General features: G+C 42.8%; 1 protein-coding gene across 1 annotated transcript in view; it reads right to left on the bottom strand.

Annotated features, from left to right (window-relative positions):
* LOC309556418 (uncharacterized protein) overlaps window positions 1-15,860 on the bottom strand; it is a gene marked incomplete at its 3' end in the record, with an annotated part of 185,571 nt that overhangs the window by 110,428 nt on the left and 59,283 nt on the right. Inside the window, exons 6-8 of the mRNA XM_082258884.1 lie at window positions 12,791-12,854; window positions 6,574-6,657; window positions 1,099-1,141 (exon numbers count right to left, since the gene is read on the bottom strand). Coding sequence (XP_082115010.1) covers window positions 1,099-1,141; window positions 6,574-6,657; window positions 12,791-12,854 — 191 coding nt within the window. The remainder of the gene's footprint in view (window positions 1-1,098; window positions 1,142-6,573; window positions 6,658-12,790; window positions 12,855-15,860) is intronic.

The raw sequence follows: 15,860 nt of genomic DNA, 5'->3' as shown, positions 1-15,860 counted from the left end.
AGCAAAAAGCTGCACCCTGCACGAAAAAAACCCCAGCCTCCTCCCTGCACGAAAAGGGTCCCCGCCGGCTTTCGCTACACTTTTTGTATAGTGCCAGTCTTATGTGGTGAGTTGGGCCGGAGGGCAGGGTCCAGGAGGCAAATCAGTCTGGTACCCCCATAAAGCGGTCACACTGCTACCTACCAGTATGATAATACCGGCCGGTTAGGACATTCGGACAGACCGCAGGCCGCCACCCACACTTAACACAACTGGTCTGAAGGCTGCCAATGCTAATAAGTGTGGTACTGCAGCCAAATGCTCCGCCTACTCCCCTCTGCCCCCAGGCACTGATGGGCACTCATATGCTGCACTGATGGGCGCTAACAGGCTGTACCGATGGGCACTAATATGCTGCTCTAATGGCCACTGATGAGGCAGCAATGGTGGGTACTGATAAACTGCACTGATGGGCACTGATGAGGCTGCACTGATAAGGCAGCACTGATATGCTGTACTGATGGGCACTGATGAGGCTGCACTGATGGGCACTGATGAGGCTGAACTTATGGGAACTGATGAGGCTGCACTGATAGACTGTGGCTGTGGTCTGTGGTTTAAAGATGACAGGGCGGGTCATAAACAGGAAGGGGTGTGGCCTTTACAGGAAGGGGTGGGTCATATTTAAATTAGGGGGTGCACAAGTTTAGTTAGGCCTAGGGCAGCACAAAACCTAAATACGCCACTGAGGTGATCATCTCCCTGGCTCAAACCATACACAAAAAAAACGCATATCGCAGCGTGAACTGTCAGTTCGGACATGAATCAGATCTCATAGTTGTGAACAATCATGCGATCCGATTCTGGTACGGACCCAAAAAAGGGTCCTGTGCGAGTTTGGTCCGAATGCGATGCAAATTCAGCCATACAATCTGTATGGTTAAATTTGCATCGCACAGACATCACATGTGATTTTTCAGAGCAGTGCGATGTGAATCACATGCGATGTCTGACATTGCATATATGTGAACTGTCTCTAAAAGGACCTGTGTGAGTTGATTGTTAAAAATCTATTATCTGAGGATATTTTAGAGCCCCCTGCTGAGCGCTGATCATAGCTCTGTCTGGATGAGGCGCATCGCTTTCTTCATATTTTCTATCACTGAAATAAAAACACACAAAGAAAATCATTAGGAATGAGCGATTCCACAGCGCTGAGTGATGCAGTGCATGTTTAATGGCAAGCTTTCAGCTACAGTGCCCTGAAAAAGTATTCATACCCCTTGAAATTTTGTCATGTTACAACCAAAAACTTAAATGTATTTTATTGGGATTTTATGTGATAGAACAACACAAAGCGACACATAATTGTGAAGTGGAAGGAAAATGATAAATGGTTTTTCATGTTTTTTACAAATAAATCTGTGAAAGAAGTGAATCTGAAACAAAACAAATGTTTCCTTTGTGCACATCTCTACAGAAAACAATGACTCTGGAAGCTGAGTTTCGGAGATGGCCTCTACAAGGTATTGGAAGTTGATTACTTGCTACATTCTTTCAGTGTCACTCATTAGTTTTGCTTTTTTATGTCCTTTGTTGGTTACAACCATGACTTTTCTACCTATCCATGTAATTGTAATATCCATGTTACTGGACATCCATGTAATTGTAATGTCCATGTTACTGTAACATCCATGTAATTGTAATGTCCATGTTACTGTAACATCCATGTAATTGTAATGTCCATGTTACTGGAACATCCATGTAATTGTAATGTCCATGTTACTGTAACATCCATGTAATTGTAATGTCCATGTTACTGGAACATCCATGTAATTGTAATGTCCATGTTACTGTAACATCCATGTAATTGTAATGTCCATGTTACTGTAACATCCATGTAATTGCAACATCCACATGCTTGTAAAGCCCATGTAATTGTATTGTCCATGTACTTGTAACACCAATATACTGTAATTGTAACGTTCATATACAGTGCCTTGAAAAAGTATTCACACCCCTTGAAATTGTCCACATGTTGTCATGTTACAACCAAAAATATAAATGTATTTTATTGGGATGTTATGTGATAGAACAACACAAAGTAGCACATAATTGTGAAGTGGAAGGAAAATGATAAATGGTTTTGAAAATGTTTTGCAAATACATCTGTGAAAAGTGTGGTGTGCATTTGTATTCACCCCCCAGTACTTTGCAGAACCGCCTTTCCCTGCAATAAGGCCCCTTGCACACTGCAGCTTAAAAATGCTCAGTACAGCTTTTTTTTTTTTTTATGAGCTAAAATACAGCCCATTCATTCTAATGTGCCTATGCACACAGGCACGTAAACGAGCACCGCGTATTCTTTAGTAAGAACAAAATAGAAAAATCTGCATTTTTGGACAGTAATTTACGCCTAGTGCGTGCATTTGCATACTGTTGATCTGAAAAAAAAATTGCATATTCAGAGGCGCGAATTTACGCAAATTTCCGCGAATTAGCACGAACGCATATGCGCAAAAATGCGCAAAATACGCGCAAATGCACGCTTTTCAATAAGACAAAAATTACGGCTGAAAAAGGAGATGCTTAAACAGGAGTATTGTATGCAAGAGGCCTTACAGCTGCAAGTCTTTTTGGGATGTCTCTACCAGCTTTGCACATCTAGAGAGGAACATTTTTGCCCATTCTTCTGTGCAAAATATCTCAAGCTCTGTCAGATTGGATGGAGAGCATCTGTGCACAGTAATTTTTAAGTCTTGCCACAGATTCGTAGAATGCACGACTAATAGTTGTCCTGTGGACAGATTCTTTTTTCTTAGGTCCACGGTGGTGCAAAAACCTACAACGAAAAAACCCGTAAGTGAATAAAAAAATGTGCATGTGAAACACACACACAAAAAGTGCACTTCAGGGTGTGCTTTAGTCCACCCCCCGAAGGGGTAGGACTTCTACCCTGATCCCCCCGGAGCGCAAGGCTCCTGACAGGGATTAAGGTTTCCATGTACTGCCAAGCCAGAAGGCCTTGCGGATCCCATTCTTCAGGCCAGCCGAAGCCGACCCCGAATACTAGGCCAGGGGGCTCTCCCGAAGAGAGACCCCCCAGAGGCAGGGGAGTAAGGAACCTGAGGGCCACACATCCTCTCCCTAGACTTCAGGGTAAGCCCGAGGACTCACACCCTACAATCCATAAAAACATACACAAAAGAGAAAGTGACAAACAGTGAGGAAAATAAATAAGAAAATAATAGAGTGGCCGTGCCAAATGTGCACTGGCCGGGCCCTAGGGCCTGGTAAGCAAAAATTGCCTCGGACTTTAGCCAAAAGGCCCAGCCCATGAGGCACAGTGCAGAAAGGAAAGCAAATTTGGTGCTGCTGTGACCTTGTGCCAGTTCACACTGTGGGGTTCCACACTCATGTGTTACTAAGAGCACCCCTGGGGTGACCAGTCCCAGGGGGCACAGTCACCGTGGACCTTCTCCCCTCCCGGCCCCTGGCCAGACAAGGTAGTCCATTCAACTCAAGAGGTAATGAACCCTTCCAGAACTTACTCCAGGCCCCCAATTATGCTCAGGCGCTCCAGTTTCAGTTCCTGCCAGTACCAACCTTCCAGGTCCCCATCACTCCAGCAGATTTGCATAGCTGTCACCCAACCTTGGTCAGGTCAGATGACAGCACAGCGCCACCACTGGATCACTGATAAGAACAGATACTACACTTGATCTTAGCCAAAAGTCCCTCTTGGCTGCTTCTCTGATTAACAAAGAAAACCCCCCCTTGGTAGGGAACGGGACTTTAAGGGCCGAATATAACACCACAAGTGTGAATAAGTTAAAGCATAATTTTAATAAAATAACATAAAATCAAATGAACTGATAAAGATAAATACATGTATCACAATATAAAGTTGTAAAAACTTGTCATGGTAGGACAAGAAGAATGGTGGAGCATAGATTTCCAATGGGCACCTGACACCCTACGCGTTGCGGGAAAACCCTTCATCAGGGCTGTGAGCAATGGAATTCATCCAAAAAATCCCTGATGAAGATAAATACATGTATCACAAAATCATGTTAGATTAAACAACGTACCCTGAAAACATTGTTTAATCCAACATGATTGTTTGTGATTTTTTGAATACATATTTTTGTCCCTTGGACATTATGTACCTTTAAGGTATTTTCATTGTTATATTTTGTATTACCTGTTGTATTTTTTATTGCACAAACAAATGTTTCTATGCATATTGAATTCCATTGCTCACACCCCTGATGATGGGTTTTCCCGCAACGCGTAGGGTGTCAGGTGCCCATTGGAAATCTATGCTCCACCATTCTTCTTGTCCTACCATGACAAGTTTTTACAACTATATTGTGATACATGTATTTATCTTCATCGGTTCATTTGATTTTATGTTAATTTATTAAAATTATGTTTCAACTTATTCACACTTGTGGTGTTATATTCGGCCCTTAAAGTCCCGTTCCCTACCGGGGGGGGGGGGGGGGTTTCTTTGCTATTTATTTGGGATGTTGGCCATATAACACCTCACTCTACCTAGATGAGTGCCCCTTCTATCTGCTTCTCTGATTAATGCTCTTCTTGCCCTGCCTGTCAGTTTAGGTGGACGGCCATGTCTTGGAAGGTTTGCAGTTGTGCCATACTCCAAGTCCATATCAATGTGTGTGATTTTAGAATGGTTGTCCAACAAGCCCATATACATGTGATGGTCAGGGGTCCACAAACTTCCCCCATACAGAGAAGCAATATGTAGATAATTGCACCAAAAGGCTGCATCAAGGATATTCTAAATGTGTACAGTGTTCATGTCGCAATGTGAGTCACACCTAATAATTTGAATACCCACTTAACACCCACCCGCATTGTACTAGGCCCAGGGCCACTGTACGCAAAACGACACACTGGTTTGTCGCTGCCTACTTTAAGGCTTAGGGCACACACATGTGCGCCCCCTGATGGCCCCCCACACGGCCAGCAACCACTGTGATTTTAGCCAATGGAAAGCTAGTTACTAGAAGGAAAGACAAGAAATTGCACATAAAGCTTGCGTTACGGGCATTTTCACGCATTTTTCTGACGCTCCCATTGAAGTCTGTAGAGAGGCAAAAAATGTGCAACTCTGGCCAATAAGAAGCTAATATTCAGGCTTCAACACTCAGGTGTTACTACATAAATAAAAATAATGGGAACATTGATGTTGAGCGTTGGAAGTGTTTTGGGAAAAAAACATCAAACGGCTTGGGTGTGAATGGAGCCTAAAGACACGGTTTAATGAATTTGGGGTGGAGAAACTTGAGTGTCCTGCACAGAGCCCTGACCTCAATCTGATAGAACACCATTGGAATGAATTGGAACATTCACTGCAAGCCAGGTCTTCTCATCAAATTTCAGAACCTGGCCACATAAATGGTAGCCAGCTCCACAAAGACATGGTTTGGCCAGCTTGGTATGAAGGAACTTAAGTGTCCTGCACACAACTCTGACCTCAACCCTACTGAACACCCATGGGATGAATTGGAATGTTGACTGCAAGCCGGGTCTTCATCCAACTTCAGAACCTGACCACATATATGGTAGCCAGCTCCATAAAGACATAGTTTGGCCAGTTTGGTGTGGAGGAACTCAAGTGGCGTGCACAGAGCTCTGAGCTCAACCCTACTGAACACCCATGGGATATGGAATGTTGGCTGCAAGCTAGGACTTCATCCAACTTCAGAACCTGACTACATATATGGTAGCCAGCTCCATAAAGACATTGTTTGGCCAGTTTGGTGTGGAGGAACTCAAGTGTCCTGCACAGAGCCCTGACGAAAACCCTACTGAACACCCATGGGATGAATTGGAATGTTGACTGCAAGCCAGGTCTTCATCCAACTTCAGAACCTGACCACATATATGGTAGCCAGCTCCATAAACACATAGTTTGGCCAGTTTGGTGTGGAGGAACTCAAGTGGCGTGCACAGAGCTCTGAGCTCAACCCTACTGAACACCCATGGGATATGGAATGTTGGCTGCAAGCCAGGACTTCATCCAACTTCAGAACCTGACTACATATATGGTAGCCAGCTCCACACAGACATGGTTTGGCTAGTTTTGTGTGGAAGGACTTAAGAACTTAAGTGTCCTGCACAAAACTCTGACCCCAACCGTACTGAACACGCATGAGATATGGAACGTTGGCTGCAAGCCAGGACTTCATCCAACTTCAGAACCTGACTACATATATGGTAGCCAACTCCATAGTTTGGCCAGTTTGGTGTGGAGGAACTCAAGTGTCTGGCACAGAGCTCTGACCTCAACCCTACTGAACATCCATTGGAGAAATTGGAACATTGGCTGCAAGCCAAGTTCTCTCATCCAACATCAGTACCTGACCTCACAAATATTTTTTTTGACTGAATGGGTTCAAATTCTTACAGACACCCTCCAAAATCTAGTAGAAAGCCTTCCCAAAAGAGTGGAGGCGGAGTCTGTAGGGATTTGAACCCATTCAGTCAAAAAAATATTTTTGTGCCGTACTCTTTCCATTTTAGCAGTTTGCCTGGAGTTCAGTATTAGGATTTCAAACTTACAGACAGAGATATCTTGCGGCTCATAAGTGTAAAGTCGATTGGAATAACGCCCAGTGATGTCAGCTCTGACAGTTAGTGATGGATCTGTAAAATAAGAGGGGACACACAGGTTTGTTCTTCGTTTTTTTCTCAGACTCTTGTCAGCTGGGAACAACCATTAGTAATTGTGTGCGGTCTGAGCGCCACTTGAAGAGTCCATAGTCAGCACTTCTCCCGCACGTCTACACTGATTCAGCACTGATTTATCTGTACTATGTAGGATGATTGAATCGAGAATTGAGAATTGAAGCACCAAACCCTGATACTGAAGTTCACATACAAGTTTATTCTGAATATAGATTGCTTACAAAGCCAACAAATTTTGGGAGTTAAAACTCACTTCATCAGGGCTGGGATAGCTAAAATAGAACACAAAAAAATATGGAAAAATAAATTATATAGAAACATGTATTACAATGATGTACAGGAGCATCTCATAAAATTAGAATATCATCAAAAAGTTAATTTATTTCAGCAATTCAATTCAAAAAGTGAAACTCATATTTTATATAGATGCGTTCCACACAGAGTGATATATTTCAAGCACTTCTTTCTTTTAATTTTGATGATTATGGCTTACAGCTAGTGACACCCCGAAATTCATTATCTCAGAAAATTAGAATATTACATAAGACCAATTAAAAAAAGGAATCTTAATACAGAAACGTTTGCTTACTGAAAAGTCTGTCCATGTACAGTATAGTATGCACTCAATACTTGGTCGGGGCTCTTTTTGCTCAAATTACTGCATCAATGCGGGGTGGCATGGAGGCGATCAGCCTGTGGCACTGCTGAGGTGTTATGGAAGCCCAGGTTGCTTTGATAGCGGCCTTCAGCTCATCTGCATTGTTGGGTCTGGTGTCTCTTATCTTCCTCTTGACAATACCCCACAGATTCTCTATAGGGTTTAGGTCAGTCGAGTTTGCTGGCCGATCAAGCACAGTGATACCATGATCATGTGACCAGGTATTGGTACATTTGGCAGCGTGGGCAGGTGCCAAGTCCTGCTGGAAAATTAAATCAGCATCTCCATAAAGCTGGTCAGCAGAGGGAAGCATGAAGTGCTCTAGAATTTCCTGGTAGAGAGCTGCGTTGACTTTGGACTCGATAAAACACAGTGGACCAACACCAGCAGATGACATGGCTCCCCAAATCATCACTGACTGTGGGAACTTCACACTGAACCTCATGCAACTTGGATTCTGTGCCTCTCCACTCTTCCTCCAGACTCTGGGACCTTGATTTCCAAATGAAATGCTAAAATTTCCACAGTCAGTGATGACTTGGGGAGCCATGTCATCTGCTGGTGTTGGTCCACTGTGTGTTATCAAGTTGACATTCAGCGCAGCCCTCTAGCAGGAAATTCTACAGCACTTCATGCTTCCCTCTGCTGACCAGCTTTATGGAGATGCTGATTTCATTTTCCAGCAGGACTTGGCACCGCCCACACTGCCAAAACTACCAATACCTGGTCACATGATCATGGTATCACTGTGCTTATTTGGCCAGCAAACTCACCCGACCAAAACCCCATAGAGAATCTGTGAGGTATTATCAAGAGGAAGATGAGGGACACTAGACCCAACAATGTAGACGAGCTGAAGGCCGCTATCAAAGCAACCTGGGCTTCCATAACACCTCAGCAGTGCCACAGGCTGATCGCCTCCATGCCACGCTCCATTGATGCAGTGATTCATGCAAAAGGAGCCCCAACCAACTTCTGAATGCATACTATACTGTACATGGACAGACTTTTCAATAGGCCAACATTTCTGTATTAAAAATCCTTTTTTTATTTTTTATTGGTCTTAATATGTAATATTCTAATTTTCTGAGATAATGAATTTCGGGTGTCACTAGCTGTAAGCCATAATCACTAAAATGAAAAGAAAGAAATGCTTGAAATATATCAATCTGTGTGTAACGCATTTATATAATATATATGAGTCTCGCTTTTTGAATTTAAATACTGAAATATACAAACTTTTTGAGGATATTCTAATTCTATGAGATAGACCTTTATATTGGAGAATTTTTAATCTTTACTATCTATTTTTTCCGCTATATCCTAGCCCTGATTAGACTTGACTTTGGAATAAATTAGTATTTGGACTCGAATATCATGGTGTGGCACTCCATATCAACATCCAATCATCCCTATCATAACCCAAGGTGATCATGGGAATCCTTCGGCTTGCAGAAGCTGTCAGCCAAATATTCAAATTCTCTTTATATACACACCACTGCCGTATTTTAGGATGATGGACAGACAATTGAAATTCTGACGGATTTATCGTTATTTGTAAATTTGGATGTATCCGAAATCAGAATCACAATAGTAACAAATGTAAACTAATCCTCCAAAATAACGAAACGGAATTCGTCCAAAATAACTAAATTCAAATTCGAAAACTTATATGAAATGTAAACATATTGCAATTCTTAGATGTGAAAAATTCAGCAGCAGCAATTGAATCAGAAAAAAAAAATCTGAATTTCGAATGCAGATTCAAATTTTCTAAAAACAGTCAAATTTAATTCAGTTCGGCCGAATTCAGAAAATTTGAATCAAATTCGAAAACGAATAAACAAAAAAGAACTGAACAAATTCCGAAAACAAATTTACCTAAACGAAATTAGTTAATTAGCAAAACACATTTCTTTCATTCTGCACGTGTCTAATGATAAATATAATATAAAATATAGACAAAAAAATCCTCAGGGTTCCAGTCCCCTGTGACACTCCTAATCCCTGACCAATGGGGTTTGCTTTGAAGCAGGCATGTCCGTAACCCCCACTGCCCCCTGGAAATTGTTTATTTTTAGCTGGGGAGGAAGGAAGTTGGGTCGGGGGCATGGCCACAGCGGCTTACAACTAACGGTAGGAGGGGAGGTGGGGGGGGGGGGTGTGAGCATATGCAGTGTTTCTGACTCCTCCCACCATGACCACTTCAAATCACTGAAGTGGTCATGGTAGTTAGAGTGTTCCTTTAATATCTCTCAGAAGAAGTAAACCTCTGTATACTGATTCCATTTCATTTGATCATCCTCTAGTTGTGTTAAATTAGTGCGGGGGGTGCGGCGGCGCGGGAAGGGCGTGGCAGCATTTTATTACTTATATACCTTAACTATAGTATATATTTTATATGCGGCCCGAGAAAATTTCTCTACAATTAATGTGGCCCAGAGAAGCCAAAAGGTTGGACACCCGTGCTTTAAAGTGAAATTGTCACTATAATAAAAGACTTGAAAAAAGATGCATCCTCTAAACAAGGACACTGAATACTTACCTGTCTGATGGGGGACAAATCTGATCCTCACTCTTTTGCAGAGCTAGAGATTCCAAATTTTAATTTCTAGTGACATGGTTGCTTTATTATCTACTATCTCGAGCCAACAGGTGCAGCTTTGGGTCTTAACTGCTTTTTTTTTTTAAAAAGTCCTATTTTTTACAGCACTCAGTTCTTGAAGCTCAGAATACACACACAGCTAAATGAGTCAGAGAAGTTGTTACTATCCCTACCTCCTCTGTACAGCTCAATGGAAGGTTTCAATCAGAGACAACTAAATCAATAAGAAAATAATATTCAGCGCTGAACAATATAATTTAAAAAATTTGCGGACTAGCAGCTAGACACTCAAGGGCAATCACATAAAACCTCCTGTAAACATATAAAATAAAGTGCAGCGCAATCCTATGTTTACACATTACACAGTAATGGATAAATACATTATATTTGTATGAATCACATATAAAATGTGAAAAAGTCCTGAAAGGTGCAGGGTGATAGACAAAAGGGAGAAATAGTCCTTCTTTATAGGTGATGGAAACAGAGACCCCAACAAAAAGTTGGCACGAACTCCACAGGGGTGTATAAAAAGGTGCTCATATCTTCCCACCACCTGACATTCTCTGCCTCTCACCTCAGAACATAGACCCTACAGGGCCAATGCGCATTGTTTTCCAAAATGGCCGCGGGTCACATGACTTCCCCCCGTATGCGTTACGTCCTTCAATAGGGTGGGACTTCATCAGCGGGGATAGCAATAGACGTCACGGACCCTGCTTTTAATGCCAAAACTCCGCCTACCCTCTGACTGAAGCGATCCTCATCACCTAGGAAACGTTCACCTCCCCTCGCTTCAGTCAGAGGGTAGGCGGAGTTTTGGCATTAAAAGCAGGGTCCGTGACGTCTATTGGTATCCCCGCTGATGAAGTCCCGCCCTATTGAAGGACGTAACGCGTACGGGGGGAAGTCACGTGACCCACGGCCATTTTGGAAAACAATAGGAAGTACGCAGAGACACGCTTGCATGCTCTGCATTTGGCTCCAATATCTACAATTTTATGTGAGTGCATTTTGATTCCTTATTAATAAATGAGTGTTAAGCAATACAGAGAGCATTCGATTTTTTCCATTCTATTTTATATGCCACAAAGGTGATTTCCAGAGTGACCATCTACATAAGATGAAGAGTCTGAGATCATAATGATTTCTGAATATTGCTGACTGGCCCCGTGTTTGATATCAGTGGAGAGTGATCTGAATACCTAATGCGGATTGGCCCTGTAGGGTCTATGTTCTGAGGTGAGAGGCAGAGAATGTCAGGTGGGGGGAAGATATGAGCACCTTATTATACACCATTGTGGAGTTCATGCCAACACCTATAAAGAAGGACTATTTCTCCCTTTTGTCTATCACCCTGCACCTTTCAGGACTTTTTCACATTTATATGTGATTCATACAAATATAATGTATTTATCCATTACTGTGTAATGTGTAAACATAGGATTGCGCTGCACTTTATTTTATATATTCAATCAGAGACAGACAGTCTGAAAGGAAACCGCTTCAGCTTTTCTCTTTCTGTAAATAACATTTAGACATCATCCAAAGATGGCACTAGTGCCCACCCAGTTTTAAAGATGCGCTGCCCCCCAAGTTAAAAAACACAGTTAAAAGGTACATAAACAAATATTTGAAAAATGCTTTTTTTTCTTTCCACAAAATTATTTTATATTGATTTGCAACGTGCTTCTAATCTTGCCAGCAACTTCTTCAGGAAGAGTCAATTCCCTAGCACAGTCCCCTCCTTTTTTGCACATCATAAATACCTTCTCTTCTGGGAGGGTCTAAGGCCTGTGCTGGCCCAACTTCTCCGCCATTCACCTCACCTTCCTTCCTAACCTTTTATATAGTAGCTGGACCAAAATGAAGGGGAATAGTATAGACTTTCATTTAAATGAAAGCTATGAGGGTGCTGGAGCTGCTGACATCACATCCAATATGGTTGTCTTTTACAGGTAAAAAATGCATAAAAATAATGCTAATAATCTCATGGGAAAATTGTTGTTGAAATGAATGGTCTAGTGAAAGGGTCTCTGCAAATATTTAGCATTAGCTAATAAAATACCTGTTTTAATTTGTAGACGGGTATTGCACTTTATACTATACTCACCAGGATCATCGGTTGCCTCCTGCCAATATCCCTCCAGGCTCCTCCTAGTGATGGAGATGTAGACTCACACCACTTCTTTGACAACTTGGGCTCTCTCCCACAGCTTCCCACCGCCTCCGTTCTGTGAGCTCTCTCCTGACCCTCTGGATTATTGGGTTGCCTTGGGAATAGCAGCCCCCCCCCCCCCCCAGCCAAACCTAGCTGGGACCTTGGTGTCTTCAGGCTGGCTTCCTTCCCCGCCTTTTTCCCAGGAGAGCAAGGCCCCTCAACAAGGTTCTCCTTGGCTGGACCAAGGAACACTGCACCACACCCACATACTGCAAGCCGCTCCTGCTGAACAGGCTTCAGACTAATTCTGGAATCTTCCCCACCTTCTGGGTACACCTCCCCAAGGATTGGCTGAAGTTCCATAAATATCCAGGTTGCAAACTCTGTCCTCCCTTCCACCAGGTTCTAGAAATCTCTAGAAGACAGGGGGAAGTAGCAGAGCAGCAGCCTGTAAAACCCTGAGCAGCCCCAATTAATTAACCCCTGCTCCACTGATTACAGCAGCCTACTCTAACTAGGAGGGAGCTATAGATGTTGTAGGTCTCATTTTGTGCCCAATGCGTTCTTAGACTAGGTTAACACTATTACGGGTGCGGGAGAGCAAAATCAAAATGTAGCAATATTTCTACTTCTAGGCCAAAAATAAAATGACATCACATCCAGTCCTTACCAACAAACATTATCCGGGGTACGTACTGCCCGTCCGGTGCTAGGTTCTTGTCTGTAGTCTCGTGCTAGAGCAGGAGAAGGGGGCAGAGAGAGCGATACAACACTGATCACATTTTTACAACAGTTTGTTCATCAAATACAACCATTACATTTTCCTGGTAATATATATTAAAGTGTACCTAATCCCCACAACAAAAATGTAATATTTTGTAGCCTACTGGTCAATAGATGTGGCGGTCACATTCATTTTTTTTTTTTTCAGTCTAATAACATTTCCGAGAAGTACAGAAAATATCTGCTGATCCTGCCAAAAATGCCGTGTAGCTTCCCGTGAGACGAAATGAAAGCACAAAAGGAGCTTATCTTTATTGCTTTATTGTGTAAACTACAAATCCCATCAATCCACCACGTAAGGGTGGCCATACACACTTTGATAAATGATCGATTTCTTTTCTGACTAATCTCTTCCAATAGGAATAACTGATCTATAGCCAACAGCTCATTTGATTCATCAGCGACACACGGGGAAGTGGATTTCCATCGATAGCTAAGATAGGATCGAAAGTAATCAATTACATCTCTGTATCCATCATCCAATTTCATAATCTGATCAATCGAAATACAATCACTTTCATTAACAAAGTATCTCAGTGCTGCCAGTTGATGCAAAACCAATAATGTTCTGATTGATTGACATCTGATCTAAATTGAATTGAATTTGATGGTTTGCAGATTGGATTGCTTTGATTGAATTGCACATTGATCAGATAAAAAAATAAATAAAAATGAGGGCGTGTGGTCATCGAAAGGCCTCATTTACACTTGCATTTGGGGGGGGGGGTAAAACATGCTACAGAGCCACATTTTTACTGCCCTCAACGGCTCCTCTTTAAGCTTCCTAAGGCATTGGGTGGGGATGCAAAGCATAGAGGTGCTGCAAGGTTACCTTTGCTGTTGTGCGTGGCCCACAGTACCACCTGCTGCACGTAACTCATCCACTTGAGAGGGGTCACGCCTCTAATGCCCTGCAACCACATACAGTGCCTTGCGGAAGTATTCGGCCCCCTTGAACTTTGCGACCTTTTGCCACATTTCAGGTTTCAAACATAAAGATATAAAACTGTAATTTTTGTGAAGAATCAACAACAATTGGGACACTATCATGTAGTGGAACGAAATTTATTGGATATTTCAAACTTTGTTAACAAATAAAAAACTAAAAAACTGGGCGTGCAAAATTATTCAGCCCCCTTACTTTCAGTGCAGCAAACTCTCTCTAGAAGTTCAGTGAGGATCTCTGAATGATCCAATGTTGACCTAAATGACTAATGATGATAAATAGAATCCACCTGTGTGTAATCAAGTCTCTGTATAAATGCACCTGCACTGTGATAATCTCAGAGGTCCGTTTAAAGCGCAGAGAGCATCATGAAGAACAAGGAACACACCAGGCAGGTCCAAAATACTGTTATGGAGAAGTTTAAAGCCGAATTTGGATGCAAAAAGATTTCCCAAGCAAAAGGTTGCAAAGTTCAAGGGGGCCGAATACTTTTGCAAGGCACTGAACAATGCGTGTGGCTGTAGGGCAGTGGAGCAGATTTTTAAGGCATTAAAACAGGGGGTGGGGGGCAACATAAGGGCTCCTCAGTACCTGTCAAACACCCTCTGAAAAGTGATCCACTGGGTGTGTAAATGAGCCCTAAGGCAGACATGTTTGTAGTCCAGCCATTACAACAAGAATAACAAGTGTGATCTGTGCTCAAACTAATAAATAAATAAAGTACCGTAGTATTAAAGAAAAACTATCAATTTTTTTTTTTCATTGTTCTGCAAACCCCCTCTTCCCCGGGGCAAAGTCAATGAAGTATTTTATCCCATGTTGCTAGGTACTTCCTAATCCCAGCTTGGAGGTTGGACTGGGTTCCCCGTCTTCTCCCCCCTATGTCTGTCCAATAACACAGTTAGGAAGGAGATGGCGGCCTCTTGGCTCTGAGCACTTTCTGCAGGACAGGTAGCATCAGGAGGAATGCAGAGGTACGATAGGCTGACACGGCCCCTCCCCTCTGCATTCCTCTTGCCGCCGCCTGTCTTATGAAAGGGCTCCCAGCTGCCTTTTTCCTACCTATCTTGTAAACCAGTGGTCTGCAATCTGTAGCCCGGGGGGCAGATGTGGCCCTTAGTTTGCTTTTATCCAGACATTAGGCATTTTTTTTATTTACTGATACAAACAATGGGATAATCCCACCCTCCACTAACAGTGGAAGGGCACAATTCCTCCCAATGACACCAAGAATTAGGCCCAATGACACCAATCACACCAATGATGGGGCACAATTCTGTTCACTGACACCAATGATGGGGTACAATTCCTACCACTGACATCAATGATGGGGCACAATTTCTCTCAATGACCTAATGACATCAACAACTGGGCCCAATGACACCAATGATGGGGCACAATTCCTCCCACTGACATCAACAACTGTGCCCAATGACACACAAGGAGGGGCACAATTTCGTCTACTGATGCCAACAATGGAGCACAATTCCACCTACTGACACCAACAATTGGGCCCAATGAGACCAATCTTGGGGCACAATTCTGTTTACTGACACCAAATATGGGGCACATTTCCTCCCACTGACACCAACAATTGGATCCAATGACACCAATGATGGGGCATGAATCCTCCCAATGACACCAGCAATGGGGCACAATTTCTCCCAATTACCTAATGACATCAACAAATGGGCCCAATGACACCAACGATGGGGCACAATTCCTCCCACTGACATCAACAACTGTGCACAATGATGCACAAGGAGGGGCACAATTTCGTCTACTGATGCCAATGATGGGGCACAATTCCTCCCACTGACCCCAAGAATGGGGCACAATTCCACCTACTGACACCAACAATTGGGCCCAATGAGACCAATCATGGGGCACAATTCTGTTTACTGACACCAAATATGGGGCACATTTCCTCCCACTGACACCAACAATTGGGTCCAATGACACCAATGATGGGGCATGAATCCTCCCAATGACACCAGCAATGGGGCACAAT

Source organism: Pelophylax lessonae, assembly GCF_965119305.1.
Source record: "Pelophylax lessonae genome assembly, chromosome: 5".
Taxonomy (NCBI): Eukaryota; Metazoa; Chordata; class Amphibia; order Anura; family Ranidae; genus Pelophylax; species Pelophylax lessonae.
This window is presented reverse-complemented; position numbering and strand designations above follow the sequence as displayed.